Source organism: Telopea speciosissima, chromosome 7, assembly GCF_018873765.1.
Source record: "Telopea speciosissima isolate NSW1024214 ecotype Mountain lineage chromosome 7, Tspe_v1, whole genome shotgun sequence".
Classification (NCBI taxonomy): Eukaryota; Viridiplantae; Streptophyta; class Magnoliopsida; order Proteales; family Proteaceae; genus Telopea; species Telopea speciosissima.
Window position 1 is genome coordinate 51639344 of NC_057922.1, and position 16337 is coordinate 51655680.

The 16337-nt window shown below is 39.3% G+C and overlaps 2 protein-coding genes across 2 annotated transcripts in view; both read right to left on the bottom strand.

Annotated features, from left to right (window-relative positions):
* The window catches only part of LOC122668110 (probable sugar phosphate/phosphate translocator At3g17430), a 60145-nt gene extending 52394 nt beyond the window's left edge, over nt 1-7751 (bottom strand). Inside the window, exon 1 of the mRNA XM_043864681.1 lies at nt 7492-7751. Coding sequence (XP_043720616.1) covers nt 7492-7596 — 105 coding nt within the window. The 5' untranslated portion in view covers nt 7597-7751. The remainder of the gene's footprint in view (nt 1-7491) is intronic.
* Nucleotides 7752-15542: 7791 nt separating this feature from the next.
* On the bottom strand, nt 15543-16130 carry LOC122668669 (1,4-dihydroxy-2-naphthoyl-CoA thioesterase 1-like). The gene is made up of 2 exons (XM_043865205.1): nt 15941-16130; nt 15543-15761 (listed from the first exon to the last, which is right to left on the bottom strand). Exons 1-2 carry the CDS (start codon nt 16076-16078, stop codon nt 15543-15545), a joined length of 357 nt encoding a protein of 118 aa, XP_043721140.1. The 5' UTR covers nt 16079-16130.
* Nucleotides 16131-16337: the final 207 nt, after the last annotated feature.

Here is a 16337-nt window from a genome sequence, read left to right on the forward strand (position 1 = left end):
TAGGCTGAAGCGTGCACTATATGGGCTGAAGCAGTCACCGCGAGCATGGTTTGGCCGGTTCCACAAGGCCATGATTTCTGTGGGCTATAAGCAGAGTAATGCTGATCACACACTCTTTATAAAGAGGGCTGGTGAAAAACTCACTGTTCTTATAGTCTACGTTGATGACATAGTGGTTAATAGCAATGATAGTGATGAGATCAAATGGTTGAAGACCTTCCTTGGACAAGAATTTGAGATTAAAGATCTAGGGAAACTACGGTACTTTCTTGGGATTGAAGTGGCCAGATCTGCTAAAGGTATTTTTCTCTCCCAAAGGAAGTATGTCCTAGACATATTGGCTGAAACCGGGTTGTTAGGCTGCCTGATGCAACTCCAAGAAGGAAGAAGAAGAAGAAGAAGCCCTAAACTTAGGGCTTGAATAGGGGGCCATAGATTAGGAGTATTATTTTTCATACTTAGTTTATTTTCCTGTTTTTAGATTGAACCGGTTTAGAATTCGTTGCATTCAATTGGTTCAATTAGTCTAATTTAAGTGAAGTGTTCCTATTGGTCAATAGGTCCTTATATCCTATTGGCTAGTATGGAATCTTCTTTTAAATTAGTTGTTTTAAGTTAGATTCTTTTATTTTAAGTTAGTAGGGGTATCTTAGTCAATTTACTATTTTAAATTAGTTAAGTTAGATTAAATCTCTCCCTTCCATGATTTTAGAAGGAAGGGACTTTAATTTGTACTAGGATTTGGCCATTGGCCCTTTATTATAAAAGTAGAAATCGTGGGAGGCTCCCCCACATTGAAAATTTGAAAAAAAAATACTGTTTCTGCTGCTGCTGTTCCTGCTCCTTTGAGTGTGCATCCTTGTGGATTTCAAGGTGAAAAGGGTGGGTGGATTCCTACGACTCCTTACGCCGTGACGGCTGGGAGGATCTCTCTCTGAAGGTGGTTTCATCCTTCATCATTCAAGCTGCTGCCGGTGGATTCCAGTGGTGGTGAGTTTGAAGTTTAAGTCTATTTTTTTTATTCCTTCTCCTTCCCCATTTGATCCCTTTATTTTTCTGTTTTTACTTTCATAAACCCTAGCCTGCTGAGTTCTGTCCAGATCTATTCCTCCATCAGAATTCAATTAAACTTAGGCCATAGCCTCCCTACACCATTATCTACACTCGACCCTAGCTGCTGCCCATAATCAACACTCAAAACCCTAAATCCCTCTTCTCCATTAAAACCCAAAAAAAACCCTAATTTCTGTCTAGACTTATTCAGCTGACAGAATTCCTTCAAATCACAGCAGAACTTCCATTCCCTTGTCCCTCACACTCGACCTCAAGCCCTGGTCATAAATCCCACTTTAAACCCTAGTTTTGGTAGTTTCCTTAAGTTCTAAAACCCAAAACCCTAACCCTAAATCTGCAGAGTTATAAAACCTAATCAAATCCTATTTTTTTTATATCAAATTAATCCTCTAGGCCTGCTGATCATTACCATGTATCACATTCATCCATAACCCTAGCCTAAACCGTAGATTTGCCCTAAACAGCCCAAACTGCCTAGCCAAACCAGCAGCTGTATTTAGATCCTGTTGCATGGCCTCTAATAGGATCATTTTCCTATTTAGAGCTACATTATTTTGGTATAAGAGCCATGGATGAACATGGCAATCCGATGCTGCCACAACCAGCCGACCCTATGGCAGCAATGTTAGAGATGTTTCAGAAATTTACTGCTGACCAGAAGACTTTGGCTGAAGATTTTAGAGCTGAATAGAGAGCTATTACTGAAAGGCTGCAAGTAATTGAGCATAGACAACTTGCACTAAATGGGGACAGCAATGTACCCATAGAAGAAGATAGGTACCAACTCCATTCAGTGGTACAGAGGCTGCCTGACAGAGATGGGAGCCCCAGAGATGACTACAGGGGTTATAGAGATGGACACATAGGTCACAGGGACAGATTCACAGCTGACCGAGATGACAGGGATGGTAGAGATCATTACAGAGATCGTCGGGACAGATCTAGATATGCCTGTGAACCTTCTCGGGAACACAGAGATTACCACCAAGGCTACAGAGACAGAGATAGAGAAGACCGGGACAGAGACAGAGGTCAACAGCCTACTTTTGAGGAGTATATGAGGTCCTACTTCACTGGAGACCAAGGTACTAATCAGCGCTATATAGGCAACCAAAAAGTGAAGCTTGAGCTGAAGGAATTCGATGGTCACTCTGACCCCCAGGTATTTTATGATTGGCTTGCTACAATAGAAGATTATTTTGACTGGTATGACCTGTGTGAAGAGCGGAAAATGAAGTTAGTCCGTGCTAAACTTGTCGGACCAACACGTGAGTGGTGGAGAACTGCTGAAAGAGAGATGGACTTTAATGGTACTGCACCCCGCACTTGGGAAGACATGAAATATGACCTGAGTAAGCAATACTTGCCAAGGCACTTCAGGTCTCAGTTGCAGGATCAATTCAACTCCCCTCGCCAAGGGACCATGACTGTGACTGAGTACATGAGGAAATTCGATGTTCTTTCTTCTCGCACTAGCATTAGGGAGGAGGGCATCCAAATGCTTTCTCGATTCAGGTTGGGACTGTCAAGTGAGATCAACAGGACAATTGGGGTGGTTGACGTTGCAGACGTTCGAGATTGTTTTGAGAAGGCCTTGAAAGCAGAGGAGTTATTAGCTTCAAGTAAACAGCCGGGTTCTACCTCCAAGCCGACCTACATCAACAATAGCACCTCAAAACAAGGTTCCTCCATAGGCCACACCTCTTGCCCTGCTGTTCCCCCACGTGTGGATGATAAGGGCAAGGCTCCTATGGGCCGGAATGACCCCTTCACTTGTTATTACTGTCAAGACAAGGGACACATTGCTAGGGGCTGCCCACACAAAAAGAAGCCTATCAACGTGGTTGAAAAAGAAGAAGTTCAAGGTGAAGATGAAGACCAAGGCGGAATTCATATTCATGCACTCCCTCCTGATGATGAAGATGATGAGGCTAATTATTTTGATGATGATGATTTACGAGGTGTTCATGTAGTATGTCAAGGGGCTGCTGTCCACCCAGAATTCCAGCCTTCTTCATCCATCAAAGAGCTGTTGTCCGCATCCAAGCTTGAACCATCCGCTGAAGATGAACTCAAGAAACTTGATCCTGATTTGGAAGACCATTCTATGATCTCCAGCCATTCATCGGGGATGAATGCTTTCAAGACGGGGAGAGTTGATGCAGCTCCAAGAAGGAAGAAGAAGAAGAAGAAGCCCTGAACTTAGGGCTTGAATAGGGGGCCATAGATTAGGAGTATTATTTTCCATACTTAGTTTATTTTCATGTTTTTAGATTGAACCGGTGTAGAATTGGTTGCATCCAATTGGTTCAATTAGTCTAATTTAAGTGAAGTGTTCTTATTGGTCAATAGGTCCTTATATCCTATTGGCTAGTATGGAATCTTCTTTTAAATTAGTTGTTTTAAGTTAAATTCTTTTATTTTAAGTTAGTAGGGGTATCTTAGTCAATTTACTATTTTAAATTAGTTAAGTTAGATTAAATCTCTCCCTTCCATGATTTTAGAAGGAAGGGACTTTAATTTGTACTAGGATTTGGCCATTGGCCCTTTATTATAAAAGTAGAAATCGTGGGAGTTTCCCCCACATTGAAATTTTGAAAAAAAATACTGTTCTATCTGTGGACTCGCGCTTGCTTGTTCTGCTCCATTGAGTGTGCATCCTTGTGGATTTCAAGGTGGAAAGGGTGGGTGGATTCCTACGACTCCTTACGTCGTGACGGCTGGGAGGATCTCTCTCTGAAGGTGGTTTCATCCTTCATCATTCAAGCTACTGCCGATGGATTTCAGTGGTGAGTTTGAAGTTTAAGTCTGTTTTTTTTATTCCTTCTCCTTCCCCATTCGATCCCTTTATTTTTCTGTTTTTACTTTCATAAACCCTAGCCTGCTGAGTTCTGTCCAGATCTGTTCCTCCATCAGAATTCAATTAAACTTAGGCCATAGCCTCCCTACACCATTATCTACACTCGACCCTAGCTGCTACCCATAATCAACACTCAAAACCCTAAATCCCTCTTCTCCATTAAAACCCAAAAAAAAACCCTAATTTCTGTCTAGACTTATTCAGCAGACAGAATTCCTTCAAATCACAGCCGAACTTCCATTCCCTTGTCCCTCATACTCGAACTCAAGCCCTGATCATAAATCCCACTTTAAACCCTAGTTTTGGGAGTTTCCCTAAGTTCTAAAACCCAAAACCCTAACCCTAAATCTGCAGAGTTATAAAACCTAATCAAATCCTCTCTTTTTTATATCAAATTAATCCTCTAGGCCTGCTGATCATTACCATGTATCACATTCATCCATAACCCTAGCCTAAACCCTAGATTTGCCCTAAACAACCCAAACTGCCTAGCCAAACCAGCAGCTGTATTTAGATCCTGTTGCTTGGCCTCTAATAGGATCATTTTCCTATTTAGAACTACATTACTGCCACCCTTCAGATACTCCTATGGATCCTACTGTTCGACTCAAGGAAAAAGAGGGTAAGCCTGTTGATAAAGGCCGGTACCAGAGACTTGTAGGGAAGCTTATTTATCTTTCACACACTCGTCCTGACATTGTTGTCGCCGTGAGTACTGTGAGCCAGTTTATGCATGATCCCTACTCTTCTCATATGGAGGCTATACTTCGTATCTTGCACTATTTGAAGTCAGCTCCTGGAAAAGGAATTCTTCTGTCTGCTCATGGTCACCTACGGATAGAAGCATACATTGATGCTGATTGGGCTGGTTCTGCGGATCGCAAATCTATTTCTGGGTATTGCTCATTTGTAGGTGGAAATCTTGTCACATGGCGTAGCAAGAAGCAAAATGTAGTTGCTCGTTCTAGTGCCGAAGCTGAGTTTCGAGCTATGGTACAAGGTATTTGTGAGTTACTCTGGCTTAAAGGTTTGGTACAAGATATTGGTGTTCCTATGATGTTGTACTGCGATAACAAGGCTGCAATAAGCATAGCACACAACCCAGTGCAGCATGATCGTACCAAGCATGTTGAGGTGGATAGGCATTTCATCAAAGAGAAGTTAGAAGATGGGCTGATTTGTATTCCCTTTGTGACATCTGCTGATCAACTTGCTGATATCTTCATCAAGGGATTGTCCAGGAAATTGTTTCATCCCAATCTAGTCAAGTTGGGCATGATCGACATCTTTGCTCTAACTTGAGGGGGAGTGTTGAGATGGGCTACTTTACCCAATGGGGGTAACTTAGTCCTTATTGTTTTAGTTATTTTATTAGTTGTTTTTATGCTTTATTTCTATTTCTGTTCTTTCCCCTCTATCCGATCTCTATTTTGGGATTCCTAGTTGTAGTAGGAATTCCTAATAGGAATAGGACTGGGGGGGGGGGGGGGGGCTCCTACTTTGATTATGATTTGAGATTAATATAAATAAGGGGCTGGGTGATCGATTAGATCATTTCAAACATTCATATTCACTACTGTTTACACCATGTTATTAGGGTCCTAGGCTAGGTGATGCAGGAACATACCCAGAGATACTATTATATTTTATTAATCTTGGGTTTTAACTTGTAATAGGATGGAACATAAAGTCTAATGGGCAGAATTGATTATAATCCATGTTTTGGGGAGTCAGTGTCTTATTCCTTTCTGTATAAGTCACTGAGTATGAATACGAATAGTTGGAAAAGAGTTTGGCATGAAATTGTGAGCTTAAGTTTAATCCCGAAGTTTCAAGATATGCTGGAAACAGAATAACAGATCATACATATTTCAAACCAACTAAATCTGAAATGCTTCTGTTAAAAATATTTCACCTTCATTAAATTCTTAAGAATTAGTAAAGCCATTTAATTATTGTATTATCCATTGCGACTTCCCCAATTGGGTATTTTGTCGCAGCACAAATTCTACGCCCCTATTATGTTACAAATCTTAAATGCGTTAGGAATTCCTAATGATCAGTTCAATAGGAAGGACGTTACAACAGCATAATGACAACCAATTATACAATGACACAAAAACCAACATTAAACAATCAATGACTGCCTCATACAAAGATACATGTCCAGTAATGTAGTCTTAGATTGGTAGAAAACCAACTAGGAGCCATTAAACCAGGATCTGTTATGAACAGGTGAATCGACTAAGTCAAAAATAAGGTTTTGGTGAAATTAAGTAAGGGTTATGCCAAGATGAGGTAGGGGAGTACAATGAAAGTCCTGAAATGTTTTAATGGAGGAAAGTACGCTGATTTGAAATATCAACAATTTAGGGTTAGGGTTTTTGGGTTTTTGAAAAGTGTAAAATAGGGGAATCTAGGGTTTAGAGTGGGAGGATGGGGCTAGGGTTTGGATCAAATTCTATAGGAGCAGGGGTGGAGAGTTTGAACCAAAAAAGGAGGGATTTTGCTGGCCGGTTTGGTCTGGGCAGAATTTAGGATATGGGAATGTTGTTCAGTGATGAAGGGGATGTTAGGGTTTGGTGGTTTAAACTTTAGAGGATTAGAAGAAGAAAGGTTAGAGATGGGGTGATTCAAACTCACTGTTGTTGCAGAGAATCCTTGGCAGCAGCTTGTTTGAATGCGAAACTTGAATAAAAATTGAATCTTGCACGTAGAACACCAAAAGAAAGCTTCAAAAGAACCACCCGGGCTTCACACCGCAAGATGTTGATTGGATCAAACACCAATCCTACCAGCCTTTATCAAACACAAGGCAAAAATCTTCACTGGAGAAGAAGAGCAGCAAAAGTTTTTCATTAATATCAAAATTTGTGTTCAATTTTTGCTCCCCTTACAACCTTATATAAAAGACTCAAAAATAGACTCCTACTCTAAAAAGGAAGCCTAACCCAATCCTTAACCTATTAGGTAACTTAAACTGACTAGGAAACTGAAATAGACTCAAACAGAGTCCTAATCCAGCCCCCACTAAACATTTAAAACAGAAACTACTAAAATCACTTAAATTGAACCACTGGTTCAAACTAGTTTTGGACCGGTTCAATTTAAAACATTAAAACATGAAAATAAACTAAGTATAGAAGCTAATCCCATATGCAACCTATGTACCCCTACTTTAGGTTCATAAAAGAGTCCTATTACATCAAAAACCCATGGGATCAAAGGCCCAACATGTATATAACCTAACCCTAGACTTATTCCCATCAAAATCAATCTCTTTTGGTGATGTATCTGCATCATCTAGACAGCCTTTGTATGACTGAATCAAGACAAACAATACAGAATGGTATACAATCTCCTAACTAAACAGAAAGAAGCTAAAGTAGACCGCATATAAGTCAGCATCCCCTTTCTCGATGGATCTTAACCAATACAAGTCCAAATTTGTGGCTAGTCAACTCAGTATGTCATGCACCACAAGAAGAAAATATAAGCAGACCTGAAGGAACTACCATTAACAAAATAAAGAGCAAAAAAATATTAAAGAACATTACCTTGTTGTACAAAATAACTCCCGATGAGAGTAATATGTATATCAGTAGGTATAGATAGGTTAACAAAAGTGGTTTCCCAATCATGTTGTCTGCTTTTTGTTTCATGTGTTGACGCTCTTCTATGAATTCTTAACTTTCCAATCATCTGAAAAAATGAGATGTCCACTTGAGACAAAACATACTGGGATTCTGTACATGCTCCATCATACTATAACTATCTCAATCCTGAATTATATCCATCTCCTCAACCATTGCCTATCACCATATGGATAAGTTCCTACAAATGAATTTGTTATAGACTTGTAGTACAGGGAGCCTACTAAGCCAAAAACCTGAAAAGCCAAAAATCAGTTAGGTAAAATGACATACGACCTTAGTAGCAGTAGAGCAACGCAAGTAAAAGAACCAACTTATTCTTAATAGTATTTACATATTCAAAAATTGTCCTTGAAAATGATAGCAAGTAATTAATGAGCAAGCTAATCTGACAGTTAATTGAAGGAAAAAAGCAATTGAAAAAGAATTTTACTCTCAATGAACAAAAACTGACAATTACGATCAATATAAAAGAGATCCATAAAAGGGTTTATTTATCCCTCCACCCCACACCAACCCTCCCCCCTCCCATCCCACCCCCTCCAAAAAACATGAGAATAGGATTTCAACCAATATGCAAGCAGTAAATGACAATTACGAGTGAACAGGTATGAAAACCATACAAATTAACCTATTTGAGTGGAGCTATTACCAGAATGGCAAGATTTTAATTAACAAAACCACTTATCCTCACTTTGCTCCATGGTTTTGGGTATGTGCTGGAACATTTCCATTTCCACAGGCCACAGCAACAGCATGAGACAGTCCAGCAAGCAAGTAGCATGTGTTGACTCGCAATTAACTGAGACATAATGATGGGCTTTTGGTCCAAGGGGAATTTGTTCTAATAGGCCACTCTAATGGGCTAACTAAGGGTAGAAACTAAGAATACGAGATAAGTCAAGTAAGACTAGTTTAGTTCAAATCAGTGGGATTATTGAGTCCTTTTTTATGTTAAAAAATAGTTAAGTCCTAGAATTATTAGGAATTTGAGTCCAAATTTCATTCTAAATCTATGTTCTGTATTTAGAATCCTAGTTTGAGTAGGAGTGTCAAATACTAGTAACCAGTCTGTTTTGGCTTTTCCACGCAGCAGTTAGAGATCTAAATCGTTATAGGATATTAGAGTCAGTTTGACAAATCTAAACATAGATGTAGTGGCCAATGGCCTTACCTACAAATTTGTGAGTTAATAAACTTCAGCCTTTTGCAAGTACAGGGGCAAGCTTTGAGTGTTCAAGGGGGGTTTTAAGTGGATTCATGGCCCATTCTATCTCTATTATTCTTCTTGATGCAAACCCGAGAGTGGGTAAGCAAGCCAAGATCGAATCTGGAAGAGAATAGGATAAGTTGTAGAGCTGGAGTAGAGCTGGAGTCCCACCTGGGTTGCTGAGTCTCATAGCTCTTGTTTCTCACAAGGGTTCTCACAAGAGGATTTTTGTTTTCAAAATTTTGGGTTGCCTTTGAGAGCAGCCAGGACTTGCATTATATAGAGATGGAAATCTTGAATACAACACAATAACATTAAGAGACTCTTAGAATTCCAAAACCCCTTTGGAATTCCCCATTATAGAGAACAATTTCTAGACATTGAAACTATCCCCAAGACTTAGAAAGCTGTTCTCAAGACATAGGAATACAAACAAGATATAATAACTACTAAGCTAGGAAAACTAAAAGATTAATTAATACTACCTAGGAAAGTAAAACCCACTACATTAATTAACCTAGGGACATGAAAAGACAAACTAAGAATACAAATAGTCTTCTCCAGCAGCTGTTCCAAAATAATGAACCCAAGTGGACCCAAAAAGAACTATATAAATAAACTCAGCAGGGTCAGGTTGGGACAGTAAGGACCTGCTTGTGGCTTGGGCTGGTGCTGGCCTTTGGACCAGCATTTGGCCCAGGTTCTGGAAAAGAACCTTGTGAGCCAATTTCTCCCTGTATCACTTCTAATTTTTTCTCTCTTATAACAGGTCAGTTTATTCTAATTTCCACATAACTGTGGCAACTCTGTTTCCTATCAAGTTTCCTCTTAGCTTATTCTGATCATAGCTACCAGAATAGTGTTCAGATTTGTACTAAATTTGAGAAATAAGTTTGTCATCTATTCTGTTGGTTTTTGATTGAATCTGCTGAGGTTAAACTGCTGGAATATCAGATCAAGAAACAGAGTTCTGTTTTCCTAGTAGCAATAGGAGTTATCTGCGCCAAACATTCTACTGCTCTGTTTTCAAAGATATTTTGCAGACATATATTGTTGATAGAGAAGACCACTAGGCCAGAAAATCAGACCATTCTGATTTCTCTGTATCGGTTAAATCAGACCAGTCTGATTTCCCTGCTTCGGGTTATCAACTTTCTCCATAGCCATATTTCTCTGTTTTGGTGATTCTGGTTCAGCTAGTCATTACTGGTTCTGTTATTTCGGAACTGTCTTTGCATTACACTATCCAAGGAGAAAAAAGGTTCAGGAGAACAATCATGGTTAGCCAAAACTCAAGTGACCATTCTTTACTTTTCATTTATTTTCATGGACAAAAGAACTAAAGGTTCTAAGTCATTTACCAAAACTAGGAACAAAGACATCTATACAGTCTATTTGCAGCCACTTTTTTCTATGGAATAATTTCTTAGCTTCATTCCGCTACCTAAGGGCTTGAAAAGTAACATCTTACAACCATTAGGCCCTTTGAGAAATACTTAATCCACTGCCATAATACAAATAACAACTGCACCCAGATACTCTTAAGCATCCTCAAAACTCATCTAAGGACCCTCACCAAGGTCAGCCTGTTCCCTTGATCCATGAGCACCACCATGTGTAAGAACAATTCAAACACTATACAGGAAACCTACAAATTGGGTCAGTAGCCTTCTCATTGTTACCTCTTAGCATGACGAAATTTAATTGGTGAACAAATCTGTCAGTTACAAGAAGCAAACTCTTCATTGGAATAGCTTAGTTAAAGACGAACCAAAAATCATGTCACAATCTTTTTTTTCCCCTCCTCGTGTATAGAGTAAATCATATTACCAATTTCCAATACGGGTTTCAATTCTTATGTTACATCTTCCTCTCAGAAAGATGCAAAAGCAAAGCCTTTCAGATATTTTCCTTTTAGTAATAGTTTTCCACCTTAACAACCAGCAAGCAAGGTTCAAGATTTAGGTTCCGACCATGGTTTCGACCGTAGATAAAACTAAAATATTATGGGTTTTGACCGGAACTCTACATGTTTCGGTTAGCCATTTCGGTAGTCAAATGGCCATATTTGGACCCGAAACTTCAGGGAAACCCTGATTAATGATTTCTAAACATATTGAAACCTTTAGACTATATATTTGAAAGAGGGAAAAAAAAAACTCAAAATGACAATGTAAAAGTGTTACAAATGTAAGAGTGTTATAGTCAAGTATAAGTGTACAACCAAGGTTAAAACACACCCCTGTGAAACCATTTCTTTAACTCTATGTCAGTACCACATAGAGTTACAGGAAGGCTCGAAACCTTTGGGGTAAAAGGGTAAACCTCTAAGTTTGAATCGTATACAAATCTTGCTCAAATGCAGAGAATCATCGCTGTAAATGCGTTGTGGTAGTCCCCCAACATTTTGTTCCACCAAGATATGTAGGTGATTTGGCCAAAAATACCAAATCTGGAATTTTTTGAAATTTTTCCTCCTAATAAGAGAAACCAATTGATATTGAATCGAAACTGTGTCGAAACCGTAATTTAGGCTGAAACAGTGCTTTTATATACATACTGTTTTGTACCAAAACCAAGTCAAAACCGTAATTTCGGCCAAAACCCAGCATTCCTACTGAGGCCCACAAACTTTCACTTCAACTTTCGTCAAAACCGAAATATTTCACAAAATTTCAAACTATGGTTGCAAACAAGATATTTCTCTCCGACAGACCCATTAGATGCAGGTTGGAAGATGAAAGACATCCCTAATGGAGGTAAATTGTAACTGTACAGTACCCTAACCCAACCCATAAGCCCAATCCCCCAGTTTAAACACACACACAGAAGTAGGACGACACAAAATGCTCGTAGATTAGCTTCATTGCTTAACAACTGATCTTAGGACAAAGGACCCACATTCCAATGGACTACAGTGTCTCTGCGATGAAGACTTTTATTAGCCAAGTACAAGCATAAACAATTTAGCAGGACTAACATTTTTAAAAGCAAATGTACATCAAAAAGGTCTGGAATTAATGTACCGCATAATTTGTTAACAATGTCTTCAAGCAAATCATGCAAATACAGGGATATTGTAAGCATCTTACAGATCTATAAGAGAATCCGCCACATACAGAAGAAAGCTCACGGATCATAACCACACACTGAAACGAAAAATTCGACCCAAACGACCTAGATCAGACCTAAGAACGAAACCCAAGAACCTAAAAGCTAAGATGTTCACCGGGAATTGGGCAAATAAGTGACTAAACAAAAACAAGTTCCAATTTTCTTTGAAACAAACCGAGACAGAACTAGAACTGAAGGAATTAAAGAATTAAAGAAAATTAGCATTAAACTCAATGGGGGAAAAGCATATATTAAACACAGAGCTTACATTCAATGGTTAAAGCGTCAAACAATGAGAATTTCCTGAACAGTAACAGCAAGAAGAATCGGCAGATCTTTCAATGTAAGACCTCGACAAAAGAATGATCGAAAAGCTTTCAGATGTGTGAAGAGCAAGTGAAGTTTCCTAACCGATGTGAAATACTCTTAGTGCGTTTCTTCTTTTTTTAGTTTCTGCTGTGTCAGACGGTAACAGTTATCCTCCTCAACGCTCACGCTTGTCATCACTCATCACTCTATGCAATTAATAGTATATTATACCGTAAGGGGCCAGGAATCACCTCCTGTGCGGTGCAGCACCGCATCGTGCCGTGCTACAAAGGCCAAGTGGTATAACGGGCCCTACATGATGCACATGTCCTTTGCAACCGTCGCATGATGCATTACTGCACCATACAGTAACAATAGAGGATAAAATTTCAAGGGATCAGTTCAGTTGGCAAAATACCAACTATTCAACTAAGAGGTCATTAGTTCAAACCACTTTAGGGTCTATTTCCAATCCCTATCCCCCTATTAAAGCTCTCCAATTTCAAAAATAAAAATTAAAAATATATTATTATTATTATGGGGATCTATGAGAGTTTCAAGGCATTAATTATAGATTCCTCCCTCGATACTTTGCCTTAATTATAGATTTCTCCCTTAATTTTACCCAATTACATTTAAACCCCTTGGGCTGAAAGTGTTAGCCTTCTGTTAGTTATTGTATGTAAAAGACTATTTTCACCCAATATTAAAACATTACGAATAGAATTACTATGCTACCCTTTTCTTCATCTTCATCCTAAAAGACCTCAAATCGTTAAAATGTGGTACCGTTTTCTTCCGGCTGAGAGTTATTTGGAGAGATCCCACCTGAGATCACGAGTATGCTGACTGCTTTCCAGTGGTTGGAGACGGAGAGGCATTGGTTCACAGTGAAGCTTTATAACCTGTTTTGCCTCTAAACTCTGGATTTGGCAATCTTCGAATTGATTTTGGATCTCATTAAAATGTATTCTCTTCTAGGAAAACTATTGTCAAACAATTGCTTTTGGATCTCATTATGGGTTATGGGTCAAAGGACCTCTTCAAGAAGCTTTATAAAAGCCCCAAACAATCAGCCAAAACTAGATATCAGATCTGGAGTAATTGAAGAAATCGATATTAGCAGAAGTTGCAGGTATTGATGATCAGCACAAGCAAAGGGAAAATTGCAATTGTGCTTCGGCCAGGCCTAGGATCAGCACAATACTCAGATCAAAGGACAAAAATATGGAGGACTTCAATGTTCCAAATTCTGGTACTGGCTTTGCATTGCAGAATTAAGAAATGTTTTTCAAGTGAAAAAAGCAAAATCCAAATGCAGAAGCAACCTGATCTGCTGGGTAATTAAAGAAAAAAAAAACTTGGAAGACAAATCTGGGCTGCAACAAATATTACAAGAAAATGGCGAATGAAAGTTAGGAGGAAGAAGATGAAGTTCAACGTGTATTTATCCCAAGACAAGCTGTTGAGGCTGCACTTAAGAAGTCTAGCCAATCACCAGTCTCCGTTTCGTTTTTAGGTGGCGGGAAGTGTCTCCTTGTTCTCTCGGCGAAGTGTCTCCCTTCTCAGTCAATGGAAGCCGGTTTCATCACCGGCAATGTCCAGGTACAGAGGAGGAAGACGAGGTTGGGAAAAAGAAGAGAAAGAACGGTCATGTGTGCACAATGGGGCCCGCTGTGCACTTATGACCGCTGCTGCACCGCACGATGTGCATAGCAGCACCTCAGTTACAACAGATTAAAATTCAGAAAGAACTTGTTCTCTTTGTTTTTAATCAAAAGGGTAAGGGAAAAGTTTTCATACACGGTTGTATAAACCGTGTCCGTGAGAAGGTCTCTCACAAAGAGTTGGAAAAGTCATAAATCCCTATCCATTAATTAATGTCTTGAAACTCCCACCCTCTCACATACACGATTTATACGACCGTGTATGAAAGCTTTCTCCAAAGGGTAAAATGGTATTCTCACAAGGTCTTAGGGATAGTTTTGGTATTAAAAAAATACAAATACATCACGTCACGACTTAACAGACGAAAGCTAACAGTGGTGGTCTTAGTCTTTTCGCGAAAACTATAGGGGAATTGTATGTAATTGGGTAAAATTGAAAGGAGGAATGTATAATTAGGCAAAGTACAGGGGAGGGATCAATAATTTCTCCATAATAATAAAATATTCACAAGAACATTAAAATATTCATAACCATCCAAAATAATAATAAAATTATCATGGCACATATGTGGGGTGTTACATCATCCCCTTATAAAAGTTTCATCCTCGAAATTAAATGATGTATATAAGCATAAAAAAGATACAGATAGTTGGCGTGCATCTCATCATTTACTCCCAAGAAGCTTCTTCAACCGAATGATTCCGCCACAAGATTTTCACATAAGAAATCATTCAGTTCCTCAAAACATGCTCTTTGCGTTCTAAGGTTCGAATCATTTTCTCTTCATTAGTCAGATCATCCTTGAGTTGAAGAGGTTCATAGCTAAGTACATGGGATGAATGTGACACATATCTCCTCATAGCAGGAACATGATAGACATTTGTGAATTCCGGATAAGGGTGGTGGTAATGCTAGCATGTATGCCATACTACCAACTCTTTGTAGAGTTTCAAACGGACCCACAAATCTTGGGCTCAAGTTACCAAATAACTCCCTTATTGGGGCTGCTCTAAAGAACACCAAATCACCGATTGCGAATACCAAATTCTTATGTTGGGAATCAACACAACTCTGCTATTGGCTCGGGATAATAGAAATCCTCTGCTGAATTAGCTTTACTTTATCTCAAGTTTTCTAAATTATTTGGGTTAAATACATATATCCCTTAAAATGCACCCAATATTCCTCATGCTCCCTAAGGTTCTGACAAATCCACACCCCCTAAAAATTCCACGTACCACCCTTACTTTACCCCTCTAAAACCATTTAAGATTTTAAGTTCACACCAGGCGTTAAATGCTTAAAAATGACCAAACTATCATTTTTTCAATCTTTTCTAAAATTTGAAAAGACTTATTTGCTAAAATTTGAAAAAACCAAAATGCCCTCATCTTCACCAAATCATCATCTTCTTTTACAATGTAGATACCCAATACTACCACCACCACCATCACAGCCACCCACCATTACCACCATCACCACCGTGAAGCCCCACCTCCAACACCCCCTCCAACTCCTCCATCTCTACCAATTCCACCACCGAGTCCCCCTCCCTTACCTATTCCTCCACCAACACCACCGCCCTTACCATTGAAATTTGGGCAGCCATGGTAGGGATTGTTTTCATTGGATGAGCCTTGGCAGCTCTGTGACTCTAAGCTTTCTGTAAGATGTCGCCTTCACTCCTTTCACATAGAAATAGGGCAATGAGGGCAGCGGCCACCACCATGTCGTCCAGGTAAGCCTCGGCCAAATGGTTGATGTTGAGCTCAATTCCGACAATCCGACAGAATCCAGATGCCATTTGAGCTCCCATACTTGCCAGTGACTCTGCAATCAGTGCCGCTATGCCTTCGTGCAACACCTTCCATCTCTGAATCATAATAATATTCATAATTACAAAAGAGAAACTAAAATTAAGATCATCAAAAAATTGATCAAACGAGACAAAAAGGTTAGGGTTTTTGGTTTCGACTTTCAATTCTCAAGCAGAAGAGAAGAAAACGAAAAGAGGAATCGGACTAAGGTGATAAGTTATGACTTATTACTCACCTGGCAACACTTATCGGTCACCTTTAGATGTCCAGTTAGCCTCTTCAGCGAAACTCCCTGGATCTCAAACCCAAACATATGGAGTAATTCGTCCAGAGAAGCTGTCTTTGACGATGATGACTCTGAACCAAATCCCATAACTGATAATTAACTTCTCACCTCTCTCTGAAATTTGAAGGTTGCAGGAGGACCTTTCGGTTCTGAAGTGTTTTGTGGGTAATTGGCTAATAGTCGTCCTTTAATTTTTGGGTTTTGTCGTCAACTGAAAGAGGAAAGTAGGTGTAGCCGTGTAGGTTAGTTGTGATTTGTGAGTGTGTTGCAGGTTGGCTTTCACCTACCAGTACCACCTCCATTCTTCATTATTATATGCCAGATTAAAGAATTTCTCCTTCTCCAT

Coding starts and splice junctions, on each gene's coding strand:
- LOC122668669 (XM_043865205.1), bottom strand. CDS start 16,078: ATGGGATTTGGTTCAGAGTCATCATCGTCAAAGACAGCTTCTCTGGAC. Junction 15,762..15,940: donor TGACCGATAAGTGTTGCCAG/GTGAGTAATAAG, acceptor ATTATGATTCAG/AGATGGAAGGTGTTGCACGA.